At 41.4% G+C, this 26,995-nt stretch overlaps 1 protein-coding gene across 4 annotated transcripts in view; it reads left to right on the forward strand.

Annotated features, from left to right (window-relative positions):
• Nucleotides 1–26,995, forward strand: part of NTNG1 (netrin G1) — a 223,447-nt gene that overhangs the window by 124,481 nt on the left and 71,971 nt on the right. For all 4 annotated transcript variants that reach the window (XM_032803727.1, XM_075067837.1, XM_032803729.1 and 1 more), the window contains exons 4-5: nucleotides 8,531–8,703; nucleotides 20,042–20,068. In XM_032803727.1, coding sequence (XP_032659618.1) covers nucleotides 8,531–8,703; nucleotides 20,042–20,068 — 200 coding nt within the window. The remainder of the gene's footprint in view (nucleotides 1–8,530; nucleotides 8,704–20,041; nucleotides 20,069–26,995) is intronic.

The raw sequence follows: 26,995 nt of genomic DNA on the forward strand, positions 1-26,995 counted from the left end.
AGTAAAGTGCAAAAAGTTTTCTATCGGATGTCAACATTGTTGGATAATACCAGAGGATTCCAACATTCCTCTTATCTTGGAAAATCTCCTTTCCTTAAAGATTTCACATTTATCTTGGTTCCATATGCGTGCACTTAATGGCTGTCGGTGCCAGTCACCCTCCAGTTGACAACCATTCTATCTTCACCCATCCTGTGACAGTCCATTTTCTAAAGATTATCATTGCAACCCTTTCCCCAGTACTAAAACTTACCCTAACTTGGAACCTCAGTCTAGTCCTATCAGTGTCAATGAAAACTCTGCTTGCACCTTAGCTACACATTCTTTAGCCAACCTATTGATGAAAATTCTCTTTCTGATGACCAGCATGGCTGGGAGTCCTTATAGCTGGTCCACCTTACATAGTCTTCCATAGAGACAAAGTCTACCTGAAATTACACTGAAAATTCACCCCCAGTGTGATCTCGGGACTCCATGTAAATCAGGCTATTCACTTATCTGTCATCTTCCCAAAACCACAGGCCTATACTGAGAATAAGAAGCTTCATTCTCTGGATGTCCTTCAAGAATTGGCATTCTTCCTACAGAGAAATCTTTAGGAAATCACCTAGATTATATACTTTGCAGAGCAGGGATAAAGCAATCTCATCCCAAAGACAGTCTACACGGATTTCAGTTGCATCCTGCTCTATTACTAGTTAACAGCAACCCCTCCCCCAGAAGAGCTGAGGGCCCATTCATCTAAAGCCCACTCTGCATCAGTAGCCTCCCTTTAAGAAGTCCCTCTCCTGGAAACTCTTTAACATGGGGCTCTGTTCACACTTTCATGAGACATTATGCGCTGGTGCAAGCTTCTGCAGCTGATACAGCCTTTAGCAGAGCAGTCCTCCATTCAGTGGTACAGCAGGGGTCTTCACACCTTCCTCAGGGGCGGCTCCAGGCACCAGCACGCCAAGCGCGTCCCTGGGGCGGCAAGCCACAGGGGGCACTCTGCTGGTCGCTGCAAGGGCGGCAGGCAGGTTGCCTTCGGCGGCATGCCTGCGGAGGGTCCGCTGGTCCCGCGGCTTTGGCGGACCTCCTGCAGGCGTGCCGCCGAATCCGTGGGACTGGGGGCCTCCCACAGGCAAGTCGCCAAAAGTAGCCTGGCTGCCGTGCTTGGGGCAGCAAAATACCTAGAGCCGCCCCGATCCTCCTCCTCAATAAATACTGCTTGTGAGTCACCCACAGTGAGACTCATATGGTTACTTACCTTACAATAATTAGAGTTCTTCAGGACGTGTGGTGCCTATCTGTATTCTGCTACTTGCCCTCCAACCCCTCTACTGCATACTTTATCCTAGGTTAATTCACAGTAGAATGATACTGGAGAGGTGATTGGTCCATGTTGTCCCTTATGACCTAGCTAGTAGGAGAGAGGCGCTGGCACAGACCAACAAATGCTGCTAGCAAGAATCTTCCAGTCTCAGGTGCATGGAACATATGCATACCTACAATGGAATGCAGATAGGGACCACACATCTCGAAGAACTCCAATTACTATGAGGTAAGTTACCATTCTTTTCCATTGTTGTTAGAGTGAGTTTCCCACACAACACAATAGAGGAGAGGAAAATATAAAACAAAATTAAAAAAACCTGTAATGGTAAAATACAGAAAATAGCAGGGAGTTCAGGGGCAGGCGTTTAATCTGAAACTACTTTGAGCTTTTTTTTAAAAAAAAAAATATTGACAGTGTTCCTTTAAAATTATGGCCCATCTTCACTCCATCTTCATCCATAACAGGGGGAAACTTGTTACATCATTACAACATAAATTTCCAGCCTTGTCTACATTAGAGATTGTTGTACAAGAGCAAAAAGCCCACTGTTGCTAAGACTGGTGAAGTTGCCCCATTGTGTGCAACCTTGGTAGCATTCATATAAATGGTTCTCATACTCTAGCAGCCATCTTCAGCATGGTGTCGGCTCACCCTTTTCAGAGCAAGTGTAACCAACAAGGTGCTATAAATGGCTGCTGGAACTGAAGAGTTGCCTACATGAGGACTCACAATGCTGCTAACAACCAGTCATTTTGGTAAAAATTCCCTAATATAGACAATGCCTCCAAAGCTTTAGCATAGTAGGATACTGTTTATATCCTGTCTACACTACATAAAGGAATTGTGTGGAAACTGGGTTGAGTGTCTCTGTCATGGCTGGAGTTGCAGCATTAGAAGGGCTCTATACAGAATCCTGTTCAACTTCAAGGCTGGCTGACAGAATACATGGGGTGAAGAACTGGCTGATGCAGATCTATTTTATGCATGCTTCATTTTGCATAGCAAGTTGTTTTTAAGTTGATTTATTAAACTTTGGCAATGACATAGAAGGATCCAAAAATGTGTTTAAGTGAGGAACATATGGCTTATCATTAAAAATGTATCAAAGAGCCTCTCTCTCTTTTGTTGACATGAACGATCCCCTCATGTGACCTCCAGTCTGCTGGTTGGCACTCACATGCAAGTGAATCAGCATGCTGTTAGCAATTACCTCAGTGGTATTTACAGCATTTTAATGTCAGTTGTCTATATGTAAATAGAATTTGTGAGAAACTCAGGATGCCAAGGCTTCTTTCTCCCACTAAAGCAGAGCTATTCCTTGAATGCACCAGAATGCTTCCTACACCTGATATAACTGCCAAAAATATCATTTGTTTGAAATTGCTTTATGACAAAATAATGAGTCTGTCAAAGATGAGTGGTCAGAAAAACAAATTTGTTCTCCTACAGAATTAGAGTGGAGTTTATAGTGTTGGACAGTGATATCAATCTCTGGCTATTCAGAATTAAATTTGCACATTGAAAAGAATTGTATTTTTGTGTATGCCCTAAACACGGCATTTAGGCAGTAAACATTCTCACAGGTTGGATTGGAAAGATGAAAATCAGCTGAGCTGTAGAAACATTAGGATGTTAAGTTTCCAAATACAGACAACCATTGTGGAGAGTTGGTATTCACTTTCACAGGCTCAGCTCTGACAAGGTGGCTGCCATAATGAGCGATAAAGAGAGAGCTTGAAAAATTGCTTTGTCATCAGATGTAACAGACAGATGAAACCACTCCCTTTGGGCAGACAGCCAGTGGGGGGGCCTCTCCCTCCCCCCTTTTCTTCTAATTGCTCCTGGAACAGTCAGTAGCTTATTGAAGGGTTACGAAGATGTGGGAAATCATTAAACCTTGCCCTAACCTCTTATTTTAAATATATGCAGTATGAGACTTATGTTTTGCCTTTAACATCTGCTTTATTCTTACATGATGTACAGAGGGCATGGTGTACAGTGGGCTACTGAGTATATCCTCTTCCATTTGCAGCATTTTACCTACATTCTGATAGCTCCTCTGTTTGTTCGCTCTGCCCCTCCCCCTAACACACCCAAACACATTATTGCATGGTGTGCCAGAGGTAGCTGGATTTCTTTATATAAAAAGTTATGTTCATATACAAAAGTTTGTGAAGCAATTTGAATTTCTTTGGACTTAAAAAAAACCTGGATGTGAAATTTTATTATAATCATCTAACATTTACTTTGTAAACAGGATGGGAAAAGACTTTCCAGTTTCTATTACACGTCTTCACATATTCTGTCAACTGTATCTGTACCAATAATCATGAAGGAAGTAGGTCCAAGAAACACTTTCACCCTTCCTTTTCTCCTTCCAGCGCTCAAGTCTTTCCTATTGCTCTTCTGTGAATTCCCTGCAGTTTATCAATGCATGCATCATGAAATGCCCAGAACTAACTGCAGGATTCCAAGTGCAGTCTCACTAGAGCAGGAGTCTCAAACATGCGGGCTGCGAGGTTATTTTCTGTGGCCCGCGAGCTCCTTGAGCGGCTCCGGCCCGACGTGCACGGGGGCAGGGCAGGCTCCTTGCCTGCCTGCCCTGCCCCTGTGCTGCGCCACTCCGGGAAGCAGACAGAACCTGGCGGAGGAGAAGCACAGGAGTGTATGTGTTGATGTTACTTCAGGCACCGCCCCCAGCAGCTCCCAGTCAGTGTCAGTAATGCGGCCATGGGCCAATGTACTAGTCCTCATGTGGCCCTCATGGTCATTTGAGTTTGAGACCCCTGCACTAGAGCAATATAGAAAGAGACTATAGACCCCTTTCTCCAGAATGTGATGTTCCTCTGTGTACAGCACACAACTTTACTGGCTTTATTTATTTATAAGCATAATATATTAAAACTCATGTCTAATGTGCCATCCACTAGTATATTTTGGTCTCTTTTACTATTATTGCTATCTAGGTTTCACCCTCTGACTGAGTAGGGGCCTGGTTCTCACATTAGTTGTTAATCAGGAGTAACTCCACTAAAATCAATGGGGTGACACTGGCATAAAGGGGAAGAGAAACAGACCTTATGTTTTTTCAGATTATCTGACTCACACTTTATTATTTTTCTGCAGTGTTTCTACTCTCTGGGACAGGTCATATGATTTCATTGATATTCACTACTCCCAAATTAGTATCCTCTTCAGATTTCATTAGCACACAGTTTAGTCCCATTTCTAGATCATTAACAATGGTGTTCCAGAAGATCAGACTCAACACTGACATTATCCCATACTTCATTAAAGATCCTTCCACAGAGCAATACAATGCCGTTAGTCTTTGGGTTTCTCTATGTGGCCCAACAGCATGGACTATAGGGGTGTGACCTGCAGGCGGCACAAAAGCGTTGTGTAGGCCTGTGTAGATCCCATTAGTGCAAACTCACAGATACCTAATTTGTGATAATGTAGTCCAATTTCAAACAGGACTACATTAATGCAAACAACATACCTTGTAGTTCTTGCTAGCAGAGTCTACACAGGGCAGTTATAGTGCAAAAGTTTAGCGCGGCCGCAGTTCACACCACAGTAGTTCACAATGTGGGGCTGGGTAGACAAGCCCTTTATCTTTTCTTTCTGGTACAGTTTTTCAGCTAGTTTTCCAATCATGTGAAAGTGTACCAGAGAGTATTTTGTACAATCCAAATGTGCTATGCTTGCTGCATCCCCTTCATATTTATGGTATCATTGGGCAGGAAAAGCAGTCAGTTTTTTCTTACACGATCTATCCTTTATAAACATATTGCTGCTTATTGCAATCATGATTCCTTTATCCTCTAGATGAGGTGGTGATCTTTTTCATGTGATAGTTGTTCCTGTATGTCACTTGGGCTATCCTCTGAGCACTAACTCATTTCTTCTTCTTTTTTTCCAGCCTTTCTCCTTTTCCTGCAAGCCTTAATTGTTTCTGAGTATTCATCGTTTTGACTCTCCCTTTTATAATACCAGTTGTTATTTTTTTAACCTCTGATTATTAAGTAATCCTTCATGAAGTCACAGTCCTTGCAGTCTTCTTCAAGGGAACTGTAGACAGTTCTGTCTGCATAACTGTGGTTTTCAGGATTCTTCAACATTGCCTACGCTTTATGTTTAATTATCAATGTTATCTGAATCACAGGTCTTTGTCTGTCTCCGCTCTGCCCCCATATATTCACTCAGCCCCCTTAACACTCTTGAGGCAGTTTTCATTTCCAGTCATTCAACATTCAAATTTGTTACTGCTTCTATAATCCAATTAGAATCACTCTTCCTATTCTACTCTTCCCTTTTCCTGTAATCATTTGGTCTTTGTCTGAGATTTTCTTTCATATGTAGGTGCTACATTATTATATTGTTATTTTGTGGGTGATTCTACCATGAGGGTTTTACACACATGCACTGGACAGATTCTCAGCTGGTGTAAATCTGCATTTTTGTGTTTGGCACTTATATATGTGTTATGGCAGAGATTGTAATGCCATGTATAGTTAAGGTTACCCAACACTGTCCAGGGGGAAGTTGGTCAGAGCTGGAGGCTTGTCGGAAAAGGTGGTGGTGGGCTGGAGTTGTAAGATGTGCAGTGAATGAGATAGGGAATTGCAGGAAGAGAAAAGATGGTCTTACGGTTAGTGCAGATGAATGCCACACTATCTTTGCCTCTGCCAGAGTTCCTGTGTGTGCTGGAAAAGTCACTTAAATTAAAATGTTCAGAATTGCTTCATACTTGTGTGTTCCTTATTGCCTGGGTACCCAGTGTGAAATACTTAAGGCCAGATTTGCAGAAGTGTTGAGCACTCACAACTATAATTAAAATCATTTGGAGCTGTGCCATGAACATGTAAGTGCTATAAAAATGCTAAGTACTCTGAAAAATCAGTTCATAGGTAGGCTCAGATTGGCCACCCAACAATTAGTAGACACTTTTGACAATTTTGGCCTTAATATTTCTGTGCTTCAGTTCCCCATCTGTGAAATGGGGATAATAATACTTCTTTATCTCAGAGAATGTTATGAAGGTAAATTCATTAGTGTCTGTGAAGCACTCAGATACTATGGAAAGAGCACCATAGAACTGTCCATGAGGAAATGCATAATTTAGTATTCAGTACAGGCGCTGGATGGTGTCCATTAAATAAGGCCTGGTGCCATACACTGAATGAGGTGGATAAAAAAATTTTAATAACTGCTCATTCACTGAATGAAAGAGGCAGGAATTTTGTGGAATAATAGTATGTCATTAAAGACCCTCTCGTAATGCATGTACACAAAGGGGCCAAATTAAGACTACACAGCATTTCCTATCTCTTGAATGCTTGACTTTGTAACCTAAACATTCTTTTAACAAAGCAGTTTTGGATGTAGTACATATATAGAGGACACCATCCAAGAAAGGTGCTAATGTTGTATGAAAAAAGATCACTTAAGCAAATTAGCACTACAAGTAATTCACTGCATACAGTATGTATATGCAGGACACAGCTCATAATTAAATACAGTTAACAGTCTCTCTTCTTATTTTTTTTCAGTCATGTTTAAAAAAAGATTTTTTTTGCAAATTTTAATTTAAAAGGTGTTGATTATATTTCCAGCTAGAGTGAGCATTGTTTAAATAACAAGCAATTCATTCTGTCTCCTTTCTAACAGTGAGTAGAATGCATATAGCATCTTCTGTATTGTAAATTCTAGTGGCTTTTCTCCAGCTGCCACTTAAGGCAACTGCAAGTTTGTTTTACCCTGGGGATATGTGTGTGTGGCCACTTGCTTCAGGTCATATTCCTTTTAAATGGAAGTCAGCTTGGCAGCTGTTAATTTGCACTAGCTAAAAATCTTGGCTATTCCGTGTGCTGCTTCGCTCTAATTACTGGGCACTGTATGGAACAGGTAACAAATGCCCACATGAGAACCTTTTAAATCACTGGATTTATAATCATTAGGAAAACAAAGAACCAGAGTTGCTAAATACTAGTTTCCTTTCCAGGGCCAATAACGAGGAGATTTTACCCATTTCTGACATCTACTGGAAAGAAATGGATGCCTTAGTGTCTCTGAAACTAGCTTTTTCCATTCCTGAAAATACCAACTATTTTAAAAACAATGTAGTTCAAATTCTAATTCATTTAATGGTTTTGATAAGATTGCAGTTAGTTAGTTTATTTCCCATTTTGAAAAAAAACACTTCTACCAAATTATTTTTTCTGCCCGTCAGATGCTAGAATTTTGTCAAATTAAGGTGTCAAATTAATTGTTCTTTCTGAGCCACTGGGCAGTGCTCAGTACAATACAAAGTAATAACCTGCCTCTTCAACAAATAAGTTGGCTTCTACAATTTTACATTCAAATACGATGTGGGTAATGTATTTTTGTGGAAATTGCATATCCGTTGGTATCTGCTATATATCTCTATCTTATCCACAGCCATAAAAGCAGGATCTTAGCAAAAGTTTTCCAAACGTATGTAATGCAGTACTTATTGTTTTGTGTAAACATTTTCTTTCAGAGTAATTGGGCTTATTTCCTGGAGACTTTCTAATTACTAATTTATCATCCACTGAATCTGTGTTTCAGAACCTAGGCAAGGAATTCACACTAGCTATCTGAGAACATTTTTTCTGGCATCTCTGGTTCTTTAAAGCACCATTTTATTGGTCGTATGTATAAAAATACATCTAAAAGTGTTTGCATTTACTGTGTAACCATTCCTTATTAATAAAGAATGGGTATTGTAGAGTACATTTAATGGAAAACCTGTGCCTGGGATGTGACTCTGATCTCACTTTGGGTCAGATCCTGCGAAGACTGAAGCACATGACTAATTTTATCCAAGTGACTAGTCCCACTGAACTCTTTGCAGGATGATATACCAGTGAAAATTAGAAGTGACTCCACTGATTTCAGTAGAACTACACCAGTGTAAAAATGGCGTAAATAAGAGGAGATCAACCCCTTGGAGTTCAGATGAAGCTATTATTGTCAAAATGCTGCCAAATAGCAGGATACCGCAATGTGGCATTTATGCACGAAACCAATTTAAGCTAGATTGATTTCTTTGGAGACATGTTAAAACAATAACACCACAAAGTTAGAGAGAACTGTATTGGTTGCCATAAGGAGTATTTTAGTAGGATCTTAGTAGTCTGACATCAAATGTCAATTTGACATAACACCCTACCTTTTCTCTGATAGGTGCAAGTGTAACCTTCATGCCACTGGCTGTAAAGAAGAAAACAAAAAATTGTTTTGTGAATGTGAGCACAATACTACAGGCCCAGATTGCGGGAAATGCAAGAAGAATTATCAAGGTCGACCTTGGAGTCCTGGCTCATATCTGCCTATTCCTAAGGGCACAGCAAATATCTGTGAGTAGTTTTGTACAGCAAGGCACTATACGTCAATATAACTATAATTCTGGTCCATATATTGATTGTGAGGAGAGAAAAATAGTGCTAGCCAAAGTTTGTCATTTATTTGGGACCCAAATGTGAAACAAATCTATGTCTATAATGTGATGGAAAGATAAAAATATTTAATTGCAAGTTTGGATTAAATCCTGCCCTCACGTGCACATAAGTAACTCTGCATGAGAATGGTGTGTTTGCATTACAGGGCAGAACTTGGCCCACTACAATAAAATTAAGTGCTATTGGGGTGGCGGAAGCACCCTAAAAGGTGGGGGGACACTAGCGCCCGAACTGTGGTCCCATATCCTGCTCATTCTTCTCCACAAGATCCTGCCCCCCCCACTCACTCTTCTCCCCCTGATACCTCCCTTCCTCTCCCTTATGGCCAGTAAAAAGTGGGGGGCCATGGCCTTCTGGTCCCTCCCTGTACCACACTGCGGATCTTTGGTTCACGTTCTCTACCCTGTTTCTGCGCATGGAATTTCCAGTAGAGAACATGTAAAGTGTAGGAGATCCACAGTGCAAACTGGAGAGAATTTTTCCCTAAATATGTAGAAAATAATTGAAATGACAGGGTTGGAGCTTTTGGATTGTTGTTGTGTTGTGAATGGGGCAGATGTTTTCATAAATAAATTTCTTCAAGAATTTTGATGCAGACATGGATACATTAAGATAAGTATGCCATAGTATGATGCAATTTGAAGGTCACAACTTTATTGAAAATCCTTACCAATGAGGAACCACTCCCCAAACTACCCAGCAGGACTGTATGAGTGCAGATTCCAGCTGGGAACCAATGTCCTAGTACTACAAACTTGGAAGGCATGAGAGCAATAACACTTTACACAGATCCCTGCCCAGGGATTCGAGCTGAAAGCGAAAGTCGCAAACTGTTCTCCTCCTTCACACAGGAAGTAAGAGAGATGAAATAAGGGGAACTATAAATTGTGTGAGATGTAGTAGAAGCGTAGCCACTCATGGTGCATCATTGTGCTCTTGGCCCATGGGTTATAGGGACCTCAGATTGGACTCACTTCCTCCACCCAGCAGTGGGGGGGGAGCAGGGCTGGGTGTTCCCATTGCCTACAGACCCCTAAAAATGTACTCTGGCTCATAAAGTCAGCCTTTTTTTAAGGTTAAACTTCAGACAAAGTCTTTGTGACCTTGGGGGGTGTAATAATAGGTTTTAAACATTATGAAGGAGAATTGCCAATTTTGAGCTATATTTTCTGCTTTGATCCAGATTCATTTATACGCATGCAACCTCTTTGATTCGTGTGGGATTTTCAGTAATATAGGCAGTGATGGCAGATTGTGACCAGTTGTGTCTATATATGTCTAGCTCAACAATGGCATAATTGCCCGTGTAAGATGCTTAACCAGCATTACGATACAACTTTATAGGCCATCTACTCCTATTTGCTTGATGTTATTGAGAACCCTGTGCACAGATTGTAGACAGGATATGGCCCCAAGGGTACAATGCTGAGAAAAGGGGCATGAAAACAAAAATACAGGCATCTATTCTCCTATTTATGCATGCTGAAAATATACGCTAACTCAGTTTCCTCTAATTCAAGCTATGCACCTAAATCCCTATGAGGAAAAGAAAGAAACTGAAATGAAATCATCAAACCTTTTGGACATCACTTACTAGCTTCTTTAGAAAAAAGGCTGGCATTTCGCCCTGATTAAAAGCAAAAAGCTGGTTTTAGAATATAAACATTCACTGAAAAATTATTTAGAAGAAACAGAGTTATGTACTGCAGTTGAATGAAAAGTTTAAAAACCAGCAGCAGTGTGCAATGCTTCAGATGTTATCTAACACTTCAAAGCAGCAGCAGGGAGGAATCAAAACTCAAAAATGAAAATCACAGGAAACAGGACCTTATCAAGTTAAACCTGAGAGTAACAGACCAACCAACAAACCATGAAGTGTCAGGCATAACATTATGAAAACTTCTTACCGGTAGAAAAAATGAACCTTCAAAAAGAAAAGGGGAGGGGTACTTTGTAAGAGTATTCTCATTTTTCCATGTTGTAGAAAAAGTGACAGTCTAACTATGTCCGGCAAAATTTTGAGAGCCACTGTGTTTGATCACAAGCTCTCTACAGGCTTCATTCAGTATCCCAACTCCAAACAAAACTTGCTGTGCTTGAGTCTAGGGGTAAAATACATCAGTGTGTGAAATCAATGTTCCCTCTACCTCCATATTTGCTGTGCCGTTTATGTAATCGTACATCAACTGAGCATGTGCCAGCAAAACAATGGCTTTGGCATTTGGTATAGGCTATTGACTAGCGCTGGTTGGAGAAACTTTGATGAATATGATTCCATCAGAATGTGCAGTTACATAAAAATGTTTCTTGAAATTGGGTCAAATCCCCCCCCCTCCCCCCATCATCATCAATTGGGTTTCTTGACTGTGCAAAATATTTCTCCTCTTTGCTTTTGTTCCTTGTGAAAGGGCCTTGGCTAGTCCATCACTTACTGGAATGACTGATAACTCTGTATTTGACTGCCGCTTAACATTTCGAGTACCATCCTGTTGACTCTTTTGTGTCTCCTGATGCTGTCACATGCCATAGGCAGTTTTGTTAAGTAACATGTTTTGACACTCCAAGTGATCTTACCAGATTTCCCACATGCCTGCTACAGAAGAGCTCTTCTAGTCAGCAGCCACAAATGTCTGACAGCCATTGGTCTTTTCTTTCTCCAATTGTTTAGGTTTTCTTTCACATACAGGTGTTACCTACTTTGCTCAGTTGAATAATGGTATCTAAGACTATTTTGGGCTCCTAGCCACCAAAATGTATCCCATCAGCGAATAAACTGAAACAGTCTGGACACTTCAGAATTACACATCTCCCAACTTCTGCCAGTCCATCTCCCATGTCATAGTGCAACATGAAATGAGAGATTGATCAGGACAACATGAACCTAGATTCCTTCCCAGGCAACTGCCAGCCATAAGCTGTTTGCTAAATTACATCTGCATTGGGACGCGCTCTGACAATAGGACCTGGATCTCAGCAATACTGCCTTACTCCTTCTCTGCCTCATAACTCTTTTTACTTGCAGTGTGGCACAGCTGTCACAGAGAAGGGTTTTGGCAGAAGATACGACTCTTGAGATGATATGCTGACTTCTCATCCAAACTCATCTGTTTGGCACCCATTCATATTAAAATGTGATGATATGGTATCATTTTAATGGAGTGATATGAGTGAAGGGGGCCAAGAGTTTGTATATTAGCAGGATTCCTAGTCATGTCCCTAAATAGCTACTCATCTTGTTCATGCATGCCCGCAATTAGAGAGAGCTCCCATCCCTAATTCTTGTCAAAGCAAAATTAGCTTCACTGAAGTTTGGCTTAAGTGACTGGAAGTAGCTTTCTAAAGAAATCTTACTTCAGTCTGTAGATTGGAAGAAGCCTTTGTGGTATAATACTGATAGGAAGTATGGGAACATGCCTGCTTGAAGAGAAGTGTTGTACAATGGTGATAGATCCATGATAAGCAGGAAAGATGAGATAAGTGAGGTAAAATGTTACAAAATAGAAATGCTTCCTGTTGTTCTCACCATGTACAACTTATTGAACGTCGCTAGGTCATGAGGACTTAGAGAAGGTAGTAAGCTGCAGAGAGAAGGTGGAAGACCTGATGAAGGGAAAAGAAAATAAATTGCAGTGTATTTGAGCTGGGGCATTCAGGGAAAGAGAAATGTCAGGGTAAACCGCACTTGATAAACTGCCTTCCCTCATATTAGAATCAAATTTAGTGGTTAATAAAAGGTTCCAGATTCACACCTGAAAAACAATACACTGTAAGTAACATTTGCTATATTTTTAAAAAGTGTGACTTGCAAAATTATTCTAATGCACTGTTCCCTCTCCACTAAGCCTTTACAGTTGTTTTTGATAGTTATAGTGACACCTACTGCTGGGAGATGGAATACTTCAGTCTCCCTGACTGACTTGAAACAAATCTGTTTACATAGAGTGAAATAAACTGCAGCACTAAACAGTCACTAAATTCTAGCATAAGAAATCAAAGTAACTATTGCACAAATTATTAAGAGTCCAAGAACGGATTGTGTTTTATTTGTGGCTTCCAAAAGGTCTTCTTGCATTGTGCTTTCTTAGAAATAAAGTATGCCCAGGCATAAAGTATGCCTCTACACACCCAAAACTCCCATTAACCTCAGTAGGAGCTTCCTACATATAGAGACTGAAAGACTGGGCTTGAGAGACTGAACCATCAAGGGAAAAGGGCCTGTGTTTTAAAACAGGAGCAGGCAAACTTTTTGGCCTGAGGGCTGCATTGGCTTGTGTATGGAGGGCCAGTTAGGGGAGGGGGTCGTGGCCCAGCCCCCACCTGCTATCTGCCCCCCTCCCTCAGACTCTTGCCCCATCCAACCCCCTTCCTCCCCTCCATTCCCTGATGGCCCCATCCACTACCACCACCACCCCTGCTCCCGGACTCCCAGAACCCCCATCCAACACCTCCTCTCATTCCTGACAGCCCCCCCTCCAGGACCCCTGCCCCCATTCAACCCCCTGTTCCCCCCTGACCGCCCTGATCCCTATCCACACCCCCACCCCTGACCATACACACCGACTCCCCTTCCCTCTATTCCAACCCCCCCCCCCCGCACCCTTTACCACGCTGCCTGGAGCACCGATGGCTGGCGGCTGAGCCTGGAGCACCGTGCAGCACAGAGCACCAGGTCAGGCCTGGCTCTGCAGCTGTGCTGCCCCAAGAGCTCACAGCCTTGCGGCCCAGAGCATTGCGCTGGCGGGGAGTAAGCTGAGGCTGCGGGGGAGGGAGGACGGTGGGGGAGGGGCCAGGGGCCAGCTAGTTTGCCCACCTCTGTTTTAAAACATTGATCAAATATTTTCTCATGTCTGTTCAAATGAAATAGAGCCACCTTTCTAGTGATATTGCTTGGAGGAGCATGGACACAGAATAAGTGATAATCTTAACATACACCATTTGCATGCAGTGAATTAAAAAATTGTGACTTTCTAAAGCAAACAAGTGCAATTTTTACAGTAGCAGGAATTCTAGGGCTGTTTCAGAGAAACGCATAAGCCAGGTTTCCTGAGAAACGTACGTTTTGCTGTGTATAGTCCTCTGGCTCCATAGAAGTTTGAAAACACATGATCATAACTAATCAGTCCCCTTGGAGGATTAGAAAAGGCAAGTTTCTCACAGTATCTCAGGATTTTCAATCACTAGGAAATTTAGAGCTTCTAAAATTGATGCTGAAGTTATGATGCTGTAAGCATACCTCAGCAGGGGATTTGAAAAAGGAAAAAAGACTCACTGCCAGGTCATGCTGCAGTACAGATATTCTAGCAAAGCATCAGATGTGGAACTTAATAGCCCTGAACAGACTCCTTGGTACAGGATCCAAATTTAGTTCACCTCCAGGTGTTAAAACATGCACTGTGGAATGCTCCAATAAAAGGAGAGCGTCCTTTTCAAGAAAGATTCAAGAAAGATTCTGGAGAAATCCAAGTTATAAGCCTTTAAAAGGAAAACTCCAGATATTTTCTATCAAATATTGTGGGTATATGTATATATATTTACAGTGAATTTGCTTCTAACACAAGTCAAATCTAAAAATATAGATATTACTAGAGAGCTATCTGTGGAAGTACATGGTTCTGAGCTTTACTTATGGAGGTTGTTAATTTCCCTGTGATCAAATTAACTGACAGAGAGAATCTCTTTCCCATTGATTTCAGAGGAGAAAGCATTCAGATATGAAACTGTATTTAGTTAAATTTAAATGTGTTTTAAAGCGGTGTGTAGGAAAATGCAGTTTTGTTATAAATTAACTTGGTTTTGTTTACTTTTTGTATTTAGATGAGTGGGAGTTCTATATCAAGATAGATAATGGGTCTGATTCTCCATCACTCTACAGCCTATTTGCATCATTCCACTGGTGTAAAGGGGCCAGAATCCCAGTGAATCAGACCAACAAAACATTCTCCCAGTGACATAGAAGCTTTAGGCCAGACTCTCCGCAAAAGCCCTGCCATGAGAATGTGGTTCTCTCTCCACTCCAGCTATTCCTGAATGCCAGGATGGTCCATTATTGCCACAGACAGTCAGGTGCATAGTAGAGCAGCCATAAGGTGCAAACTCCTACATGACCCTAGGATCAGCAAAAAAAACAAAAACAACAAAAAACAAACAAAAAAAACCCTTAAACTTTCCTTTTGCTCATTACCTTAAGTGCTTGCACCAAGCACAGCTCAACCAGAAAATCAAGTCTAATATATGCCTCCAGAACTCCTGACAATTGATGTTACTATAAAGCAGGGGTTCTCAAACTTCACTGCACTGCAATCCTCTTCTGAAAACAAAAATTACTACAGGACCCCAGTACACTGTGTTACTCTGGTACCTTTCCCCGATATAGCCACCAAACTTTTCTGTGATGAAGTAACTGATGGTGCTCCCATCTCACCACACAAAACTCCAAATAGATGTACACTTGTTGAGCTGCTCTTGATTAAGTTGACTCTCTGAACAGCTTCATCATGAACTTGTTTTAGATTGGGTGACTTTTTGTTGTTGTTGTTGCAACGAGGACTTGCCTGTGTATAAAACAGTGCATCCACACTGCTTGCAGTGCAATAGCCTGCACTCAGGTGACTCACCCGCTATTTTTTTCAGTTATTGCACAAATACTGTCACTGCAAATTCCTACACAGCACTGCCGTTCCAAGCCAGAACCAGAGACAGAAGCATTGAAAAGTGCAAAAAGCTGTTCCCATGCAGCATGCTGTAGTAATAGCCGTCAGAACAGAAATTCCTCTTGGAGTTTTTCATCGTTCTCAAATTTTACGTATGTCAGCACATGAACAGTCCCCAACACATCTGTTGTTTCATCAAGTTGAATGGGGGGAAAAAAAGAACTTTGCTTGATTTTGGTGATCACTTGTTCAGTCACATCATTTGCCATACTGTGAATACACCTGGCAATAGTGTCATTAGACAGGGGAATTGAATCAAGTTGAGTTGCTGCACCTTGCCCCAGTATAATCAAATCATTCCTTGGCACATGGCAGAAAACAAGCTTCTTCAATAGAGTGTGGTTTCCCAGTTTTACCTATCCAGTATGACACAGCGAAAGATGCCTCAGGGGCTCTCTCATTTGTTGTAGCTGCCAATTTCACTACTCTCTTCTGGCCCTGTAGCTCTCTCAGCTTTTGCTGAAAAAAGAAATCAAGTGATTTTGTTTGAATAGAACTGCACCATGTCTCCAAGTGGGTGCCACATTTTAGATGGTCTTAAGCTCTCCTTTGCCAGAACTTCACACACACCACACTGTGGCCATGGCTCCCCCTCAAAATCAGCCCAGTAAATCCCTATTCCAAATATTTCCAATTGTATTTTTGGTTTCTTGTTTTTTTACTGCTGCTTAGATCCTCACTGTGAGCTCTTCTTTTGCTGCAAGTGGCAACTGACTCCCATTCATTGCCTCCCTTTCTTCCACATTTCTTCAGAAAACAGTCCCTTGCTAAAATTATTTCTATATTAACTTTTCAAACTGGCTTTAACTGCAACATATGCTGATTCCTTCCTAGGTGCTGAGTAGAGGAAGTGGTGCACAGAGCTGGGGTTAAGAGGTGGGAAGCAGGGCAACTGCCTATGGCCCCATGCCACAGGATGCACAAAGCTAAGTTGCTCAGGCTCGAAGCCCTGCTGTGGAGAAGCTTGGGGCTCTGGCTGTCAGCCCTGCCATGTGCAGAGCTGAAATTTGTGGTATGAAACTCAAGGGGACAGGTGTCCCCCACCCTCCCTAAATGGCCCCTTGTGGCTTCAGTCTAAGCCCCATGATTGCAGGACTCAGGGTGGGGCTTTATGCCCTGGCTCCGTGCCAGTTTAATGCTGGCCCTGACAACCCCCTTAAAACAGGGGACTTTAAGAACCGCTGGTATAAAGCATTTTCCTGTTATGTGCACAATTTATTTTTCTGTCTCCTTCCAGGGCAAAACATATTTTAGGAGACAGAGAGAAGTACACTGTAACTCAGAGCTTCTCTTTCCTTATTGAGAAATCTGCATGGAAATAGCAAAAGAAGCTTCTCAAATAGGGAATGTGAAAACAAGCTAACAAGATTAGGGCATAGTCCTTCAGACAAGCAGTTACCTTGTTTTCATTACTCCTCATTGCTAAGGAAATCTTCATTATTTTTCATTGAGATGTTTGAGATTGAGTAAAGGAAGAGAAGTACAAATTAATGAGAAAACCTCTCCCTATCTTGCAACTTGCCTTGGAGAAGAAGAGAAGGGAGAGTGTGTGTGCGTGTGCGCGCATGTGCGCGCACATAAAAGGGAATATTAAATACCATTTCACAGGGGAGGTGTGAGAATATTACCTACCTTTTTATCTGTACAAGTCCCATCTGTGTATAAAGAAAATAAAACATCTTAATTAAAAACATGACTAAACTGCCACAGTGTTAAATAGAAAAGGAACTAAACTTTGAAAACAACGGGAAAGAGATTTTATCATTGTTAATCTGTTTCCAAGAAAAGATGGCAGTAGTGGAATGAGAGATTTTTTATTTCTGTAAATACAATTTTAATTTTCTCTGTTTAAAAATATCAGTGTTGTAGTCTTTGATACTAATTATATGATTCTGAAATTTTGAAACATTGCTGGAGTTTCGCTTTAAACATCAGTTTATTTTCAGGAGGAGTAAAATACATTATTTTATAAAAAGTGTTTGCATATGGAGCCCAGTCCTGAAAATTGCTGAGAGCCTTCTATAAGGTGATACTCTGCACCTTGCATGACTGAGCACACAGGGTTTCCAAACAGAATATAAGACTTTTGGGACACAATTCTTACAAGTGCCCAGAAAGCACTATCTGTAATTGAGGTGGGGAGTCACAAAGGAGCAATTTATGATTCCCTGGCCCTGGAGCTAGTAGTGCTACGTGGCCCCAACCATTACATAATTTGGAGCTGCCTTAATATGTACTCCTTTTCCTCCCAGCCATGCTCCTAAACCAGATTGCAGTGGGGAATGTTCAGGCAGGCCTTAACTTTATGACGTTCGACTTAGGACAAACAGCACTTACTACGTTTCCGAATTGACACCCTGATTCAACTTACAACCATTGGTTTCGACTTTACAATGATTGGTCCTGCAATAGAGTGTATTGCAGTTATGAGTTACAATGTTTCGACTTACTACGCAATTTTCAGGAACCAATCGTGTCAAAAATCTGAGGACTGCCTGTATTTGGCTGTGTATTCTACACTCCCAGTGATGCTGCCACCCTGGCAGAATCCCCAGCAGACTTAAGAAGCTCAAGACTCTACTGGTACAAAGAATCTGACAGAGCCTAGGATATAGCCATAATGCACAGTAGGTTACTACTTAATATATGATGATAAAAATAATTATCATAAAATATGCCTGATTCTGCAACCCTAGTCTACACTGAGTAATGCATACTCCTGCACGTCATTCCCTTGAGTAAAGGTTGCAGAATTCGTCCCATAGTTTCTCTGCATTAAGAATTTCAGGAAGGAATTTAAAAGGATAGTAGATGCTAATGGAGAAATAGAGTTCTACACTATAACACCATGCCATCAAAAGTCAATAAAACTTATAAAAGGTGAACTATTTAACTGAGATGATGCAAGTACGAGGGATTAAAATACTAAGCTGCAGTTTGTGCCTTTAGCCTATGGGCCTGTGTCAAGGTTCCTTCCCCACTCTGAACTTTAGGGTACATATGTGTGGACCTGCATGGACACTTCTAAGCTTAATTACTAACTTAGATCTGGTACACTGCCACCATCCAGAATTTCAGTGTCTGGAGCACTTTCTGTCCCCCCAAAACTTTCCCCTCCCTGGGTTGCCTTGAGGGACTTCACCAATTCCCTGTGATACATCAGATGCAATCCTTGGATCTTAAAACAAGGAGAAATAGCCATCGCCCCTCCTTTCCACCGCCAATCCCTGGTGATCCAGATCCAATCCCTGGATCTTAAACAAGAAAAATCAATCAGGTTCTAAAAAAGAAAGCTTTAATTAAGGAAAGAAAAGTAAAAAAATCATCTCGTAAAATCAGATGGAAAATACAGGGTAATCAAATTCATATAGCCAGAGGAACCCCTCTAGCTTAGGTTCAAAGTTACAGCAAACAGAGGTAAAATCCTCTCCAGCAAAAACGAACATTTACAAGTTGAGAAAACAAAATAAAACTAATCGCGCCTTTTCCTTGCTGTTACTTACAATTTTGAAACATGAGAGACTGATTCAGAAAGATTTGGAGAGCCTGGATTGACGTCTGGTCCCTCTTAGTCCCAAGAGTGAACAACCCCCAAAACAAAGAGCACAAACAAAGACTTCCCTCCACCAAGATTTGAAAGTATCTTGTCCCCTTATTGGTCCTCTGCTCAGGTGTCCGCCAGGTTTACTGAGCTTCTTAACCCTTTACAGGTAAAAGAGACATTAACCCTTAACTATCTGTTTATGACAGCCTGTAAACAGTCTCATAGGCATCTTTCACTTTAGCTAAGGAGAACTATATTGCAAGGAATATTGCACATCCACATTTTCTACAACATCCAGTCACACTCTAGAGTGGTTCTCCCACATTAATTCAACTTGAGAATTGAAGTGAGAGCAAAAAAATCAATGAGGGGCATGATCAATATGAGTGACCTAATGTGTTGTATTATTTTGCTCAATTAAATTTCTATTACATAGCTTAATCCAGACAACTGACAGGTAAATGAGGAACAAAAATGATAGCTAGATAAAGTTAATCTAATAAAGAACCAAATGATTTTCAGCAGCCAACTGAAGCAACTAATAATGCGTCTAGTCCTATATTAAAATAGTTTCCTAGATATACCTGATATATCATGACCTGTATTTATTGTCCAGAACAGAAACCCTATAACTATTTAGTATGAATACAGAACTGGTTCTGAACAACTGCATGAAGTCATGAGAGCAGAAAAAACCTGCATGTCTCAGAAATGCTCCAAATGTCATTTTTGAACACAACAAATACCTTCCAAAATTCCCTGCAATCTCATATTAAAGAACCCAAAGCTTCTTCAATTAGAAATAGAAGGCTTGCAGGATGTATGTGCAAGTGCTTGGTTCTAGCTGTTAATTGATACAGGATTCTGAAATGTATAAGAGTATGAGAAAATAAGTTCCAAATATTTGATGCAATGCTATATAGCCTTTTAGACACCTACAGTAAACCACTAACTATGCCTTTTTTGCTCTCTTTTTCTACAGGTATTCCCAGTATTTCCAGCATTGGTAGTAAGTAATAAAAAGCAAATCTAGACTAGCTTTGCTATGTTATTCAGCTTCTTAGCTCTATTTTCCCAACATCCATTTCTGTTGTAGCTAATGTTTCACTGAAATGTGCTTTACGGTAAGGGGACTATATTATTGACTTTGCCATACTGCATTTACATGTAACTGCATTATGTGATCAAAGAAAATATGATATGTAGCTCATGACAGTACATCTGTCTGAAAACACAGCTTCTTGATCAGCAAATAAAAGCACTAGCATTACAAATTGGAACATCAGGATGGCATTGGGTAGGAAAATATTATCAAGTACATTTTTCAAAACACTAAGCTCTATTAATACCCAAGAAGAGTAAAGCTCTTAAAGCTGTATATACGAATAGATAAATATAAGGGGAAATGGAAGAATGCAGTAAAATGTATTTATTTTTGTTTTTAAATCTAGTGAATGTAGTGTATCAATCAGAGTCTTTCAATTGATTCATAGATTCCAAAGCCAGACAGGGACAATGGTGATCATTTAATGTGACCTTGTATAACACAGCTAAACTAGAGAATATCTTTTAATTTACATCAGTGGACTCTAGATCAGGCCTTGAACAAAGTAAATAGGTTCTTTGCTGAGATTCATTTTATTGTACAAAATTAAAACATTTAAAATAGCTAATAAAATACAAAATTGCCTTTTTAAAAAAATCAGCTATTATAAATAAAAACAACACAGAAAATAAGAATATGGTCTTTGAGTCAAACCATCCTACAGTTGTGAAGCGGGTACAGTCATGGAATGATAGCTAATTAGAAATAAAGCACTGAAGCAGAAAAGGTATCTTTCAGTAGCTGAGTGAGAGAATGTTCCTGCACAGCCTCTGCTTTGCATAGGCGTTAGGCACAGATTTTGTGCTATGCAGGTTTATCACAATTTAAGCAGTGTCAAAAGAAGATTTGCAATACCTGATATCTGGCTGAAAAGCAATATTTTAATAATTTGGATAAAACATCTGCCTTGCTTCTTATAAATGCGTGGTCAGGTCTTTCAATTTATAAACCAGTTCAGTTTACTTAAGCGCATGAACAGGCTTAGGCACGGATTTGTTAAGCACTAGACAGCATATTAAATGCCATCAAAACTAGCCTCTTTGTAAAGGGGAGTAGTGTTTCATGTCCATTTAGATGCCAGCTTAATCGTATGGCATCCAGTTTACCACCTTAAATAGCAAAACAGCATCAACAACAACTTGCCAATGAAAGTCTTCAGTTTTGAGAGTCTAATTTTTCTGCTTTAGTGTTTCCCTCGACATTTGCCTCACTGCAAAGGCAAAACGATGTGCTACTTTCACAACTTTGACAATTGCATTTGCATATGTATTTTGTATCCAAAAAAGGAACTAAATAAAAGGCAATAAAAAGAGATTGTCAGACTGTTATTATCTGGAATCCCACAGTTGTAAGTTACAGAAATGGATAAATGGCAAAATAGCTTTTTGGAGCTCAGTTGTGCTACTGTTTGTCAATACTGTGTTGCATGAACTACATCGTTGTGATTTTCACCTTACGCTCCATACAGCCTTCTTCACCACATTCACCATCTCTGAGCATCAGCAGATGTTGGCCTTTGAATACTTAATAGGGAAACTCAAATATTTTTTAAAGAATGGTGACCTGAAAGGATGCATTGTTGACCTCTTAATTCTGTAAACTTTTACGGTAAGGTGATTAGTGTCATTTACTTATTAAAATGGACAACATTCAGTTTAACATCCCTTAGGAAATACAGTAGTTACTGCAAGTCTGTGTATTATCTTAAATATATGTGGTATAGATGTCCTTTGAATGAGATGAGGCAGGGTTCAGCAAATTTTCCTAACCATGTGGAATGCATGAAGCTTGAGCACCAATCTATGAGTACACAAAGAGATGACTATGTTGTTTGTACCAACTACATTTCTCTTCCCCCACAGGGGTATTCAGTAGCTCGGGGGAAAAAGTGGTTGTTCGTGGTACAATTTTGTAAAGGCCTTTCCTATATGATAGAAATAACAGAAGTGTCGTTAAACAATGGAGAGCCCCTTGACTTCTTGATCCTACTCCACTATGTAACTATGTTTTAACAGAATTAGAATCAATACTTAAAAAACAAACATGATTAATTACTTGAGGCTGCTTTAATGGATTCTGCATGATTTCTTCTCTTTTTGTCTTTGCTAATACAATATTTGTGTTCATAAGGGTAGATTTCTGTCCTCAGCTGAGGACAGGAAATTATTCTCAGGTGACACCATTTTTTTGCTTGCTATGAAACAATAAACTGGTGTATTGGCTTTTGTGTGCTTCAAGCTTTTCCCAGTTTAATATAGAAAAAATGAACACAAAACTGCCAACATACAAAGAAAATGTCACCACAACAGATGTTCAGGTAACACCCATAAGACTTTTATGATCAAAGCATGCCCAAAGAAAAATCAACATTGTATATATTTATCTTTGTGTACATATATGTATAATACTGTGTTCTCTTTGATCTCAAAGTATCTCATATTAAAGCAGCACATCATTAAAGTTTAAACACAAAGAAAGAGTGGTCATTAAGTAAACATCCTTTCTGATCATCTACAAAAAAATAAAATAAAACAGAGCTTTCCCATTAAGGTCATTTGTACTTGCTGTTGTCTATCAATTGAGTAATAGGTTGTTTGATCATTTCCAGCATACTTGATTCCAGTGCTGGTCTTTACAGCCATTTTCAGCCGTGGCTGGAAAAATATTGGTGAGATTGTTAGCAATTTATGAATCCCAAAACCATTTCATAATTATGTAAGCTTTTCTGATCAGTTATACCTTCCTCCAATTCGTAAATATTATACAAAAAGTTACTCTGACTTACTTTAAACAATAATTGTATGTAGGCAAATATATCAAAATGTATTTTATTGTGACCAAATAGCAAAGTTATTAGCTTGTACCTGTACGCCTGACTTTAAAAAACTTTAATCTTCTATCAGATAACTTCTGTCTTTATTCCTGTGGAGCATAATTTCACTAATTATGCTAAACAGTTTGTTATAAAGAGTATAATTAGACATGGGATAGGATTGACATGATGTGCAAATAGCTTTGTGTGGGTGATTATCACCTCTGAAGCCTTCTGGTGGCAGATGAGTCAGAGTTTAGCGACAGACCATATACTGAAATACAAGATGCAATCAAGATAATCAAATGACATTTTATGTTTTGTTTTGTTTGTTTTTTGTTTTTCTAATTGCCAATTTCAAATAAACAGAAATCTCTCTTGGAATAATAACCAATTCAAAACACAAAAGTAAAAAGATTGTACTGGCATGACTTTCATGCATTGCTTTCATAACCCTATAATATCAGCGGGGTGTTTTTCAGGCTTCCAACGGTGTCAGGATGAACACTTTTTTTTTAAGTGGTCTCAGATATGCTTATACAAATTTGGATGTTCCCCAAGGTTTTTGCTAACAAACAGTTGAGTTCCAGTTCTCCCATTATTTACATCACTGTAAATATTATGGTCCTGATATCATGCACCACTGAAGTCAGCAAGAGGTTTTGTCATTAACTGTAGAGGTTGCATGATCGAGCCCTTTCTGTAGAGCCAGGTTCTAGTCCTGAATAGACACATGCAATTCCCATTAACTTAAGTAGGAAATTCAGCATCCATAATGAAGTGCAGAATTTCGCCTTTGTTTATTAATCTCTCTCTATTATTATTTGAGTCGATCTATTAGTGCATACAGAAAAATTTCCCCCAGAAATCCATCACCCTGTCAGGAGACTTCTCAGATGTTTTTTTTCCTTGAAGACATTTGAAACTGGCTTGATATTATACAGATGTTGGTTTTGACACAGCAACAATATATTCTGATTTAGGTTTTGTTTGATACAAATGTGAATTGTGAATAAAATAACAAGGTTAATCATCTTCTTAGCCAAGCATTATTATTAATCATCATAGTCATAACATCAAGGAAGCTACAGTATTTGTCCCCACACTCCCTCTGCCTTTGCTTTAATACTTCTAAATCACAAAAATAAGTTTAATTTGAATTGCTCTTTAACTAAATAGGTTTTCTAGAATATAAAAAATTCATTGTGCAAGTAGAGCATTAATTTGAACTCCAGATCTGGAGGAAAACCTTAATGTCCCATGTGAAAAGAGTTTGGGAGTCTTTTATACCATTTCTTCAGTAAGTCTCATCACAAATCTGTTTTGCATTTATACAACCTACAGCACTTTTTGAAGTTGAATAAGCAAGGGAACTTAACAACCACTTAACCCTGGAAGAGAAAAGTCCCATGTGGCGTGACCGTAGTTTAGGAGAATGTATTTGCTGCAACATTGTGAAAGGTAAACTACAAAAGTTTTCATTGGGGGCAAAAAAACCCAAAGAAAGCAAAACAGTATTTTCACCAGATACACCAGCATAACACATCTGAACAACCTGGCTTTAGCCACCAGTAGACACAGCCAATGGCACTTCAGTATTTTTCACATTCACCATTTTTGAAGGTGCAACCTTTATCACCTCCAGCTGATTTCAAAGTTACCATGTCAGAAAGATTCTTTTTGCAACACTGTTTTAACTGACTACACTATAGGAACTGCACTGCTGTCTTCAGTTTAATTGTTAGTGAGGTAAAAGCAATCAAATGATGAGACACTGGAGAAAGTATGAGAATGTCAGCAAGCATTTAATCTGTGCCACAACAGCTGTGCAGTGCTGGCTGTTCTTATTGCAAAGCCACAGAAAATGTATAGCTAAAATGACTAAAAGAATATGAAATTTTTCTCCACCCTTCTTTCCCCACCTCCACCTCTTCCTCCTGCTTCCTAACAATATTTAGTGAATTCCATAGAGTATAGAAGACGGAACTTTCCAAATCATCTCTCTGATTTTTAATCAGATCCTGATTACAGAGTGAGAGAGAGAGATCAGTACCACAGTCTGATACTCCAGGTCTTCAACACTTAACAGCCAATTCTTCTTCGAGTGATTGCTCATATCCATTCCAGTTAGTGTGTGCGCGCCGCGTGCACAGCCGTCGGAGAAACTTTTACCCTAGCAACACTCGGCGGATCGGCTGGGCGCCCCCTGGAGTGGCGCCACCATGGCGTCCGCATAAATACCCCAGCGACCCGCCACGCTTCAGTCCTTCTTACCGCCCGTGTCGGTCGTTGAGACAGTGAGTGCGGCTTAGCTGACCTCCACATTTCCCTAGCTACTCGCTTATCTTCGTTCTTGTTACCTTAATCGTTCTGTTTTACATAGTTAATTAGATTAGTGACAGTTTAGAGTTATAGTTGTTAGCATAATTGTTAGTATAGTTTCGCGGGCCTGGGCTCTCCCCTACCCGCGCCCGTACCGTAGCCATACTGGCTCACCGGATTTAAGCATGTGCGCCTGTCATTGGCATGCCAACAGGGATCCCACGATCCTGTCTTAAGTCCTCGGGAATCGCACTTATCGTCGAAGTGCCCATTTGCAAGGCATTTAAGCCGCACACAAAAGAGCGGGACATTAGACTCAGGCAGCTCCTCATGGAAGCGGCATTAGCACCCTCGCCGGCTCCGAGTACAAGCCAGCAGGTGAGCGAGGCCGCCCCCACGGCACCAAGCAAGGTCGGTACCGCTAAGGCTCCGCGGCACCGACCGCAGACGACACCGAAGGCAACTCCGCGCCGCTCCCTCTCTCCGAGGTCGAAGTTGGCTAAGCCTCGGACAGGCTCCTCTACGCCCGCATCACATACAGAGGCTGCGGCTAAGGCAGACCGCCCCGCACCGATCCCGGCTGCGGCACTGCCTAAACCAGCTCCGTTGACTCCAGCCCCGCGCGGGCCGTCGAGTCCAGCGCCTGGAAGCTCCCCGGCACCGGCCGTGGTCGAGCTGACTTTGCCATCAACACCGGAGGCCTTTTCAGCGGCAAGAGACCTGATTGCCATGACGGACCCGGCACCGCCCATGCCCCCGGCACCGCCAGTACGCGTGAGTCTTTCCAGAGGCAAGCCACTCTTATCTAGGCCATCCTCTGTCACCGTTCCAGACAGCCGCCGCTCGAGGTCTCGCTCTCGTCGCCGCTTAACATCGTGGCGTCGCTCCTGCTCCCGCCACAGCTCAGCTTCGCGGCACCGCTCGCCCCGGCACCGCTCGCAATCACGGCACCGATCACAGTCACGGCACCGCTCCCCAAGGCACCGATCACAGTCATGGCACCGCTCACCAAGGCACCGGTCGGGCTCGCGGTACCGGTCGCCCTCAAGGCACCAGTCCGTTTCTCGCTCCCCGTCCCGCTACTCGCGGCACCGGTCGAGCTCCCGGCACCGCAACAGGGACCGTTCTTCCCGGAGCAGATCTCACCACAGGGGCTCGAGATCCCGGTCGACCTCCCGGCACCGAGCCGGTCGCAGGTCCCGGTCAGGCTCACGGTACCGCTATGCATACCGGCACCAGTCCCCATGACCCAGAGCTGCGAAGTCTATTGGCACTTCAGTGCCTACGTTTGCTGCCCCTCAGTGGCCGTCCGGACAGGAGTCTGCCTCCTCACAGGCAGGTAGCTACTATGGCCGGGACCATGATACTGAGATGCCCACGGGGCTTTTCCATGACACACGTCCCCATGATGTAGGGCCTCAGCAGTGGTCCTTTTGGACACCCTGGGTATACCATCAAGCCCAGGGTGCTCCCCTGGTCCCGGCCCGTATAGTTGCTTCGGAACGCAGGGCGCCAGAAGCTTCCATATCCCGCCCACCTCCGGACGAGTCAGAGGAACATGTCACTCATCCTCCAGACTCCCCTGAGCATTCCGTGCAAGAACCACCAGAGGAACAGAGTGCCATCCAGGATCCTCTCATTCCCGGAATATCTTCCTTCTCTTCCCCGGATGAGGCCGTGGCAGGCTCCTCTTCTTC

Source organism: Chelonoidis abingdonii, chromosome 7, assembly GCF_003597395.2.
Source record: "Chelonoidis abingdonii isolate Lonesome George chromosome 7, CheloAbing_2.0, whole genome shotgun sequence".
Taxonomy (NCBI): Eukaryota; Metazoa; Chordata; order Testudines; family Testudinidae; genus Chelonoidis; species Chelonoidis abingdonii.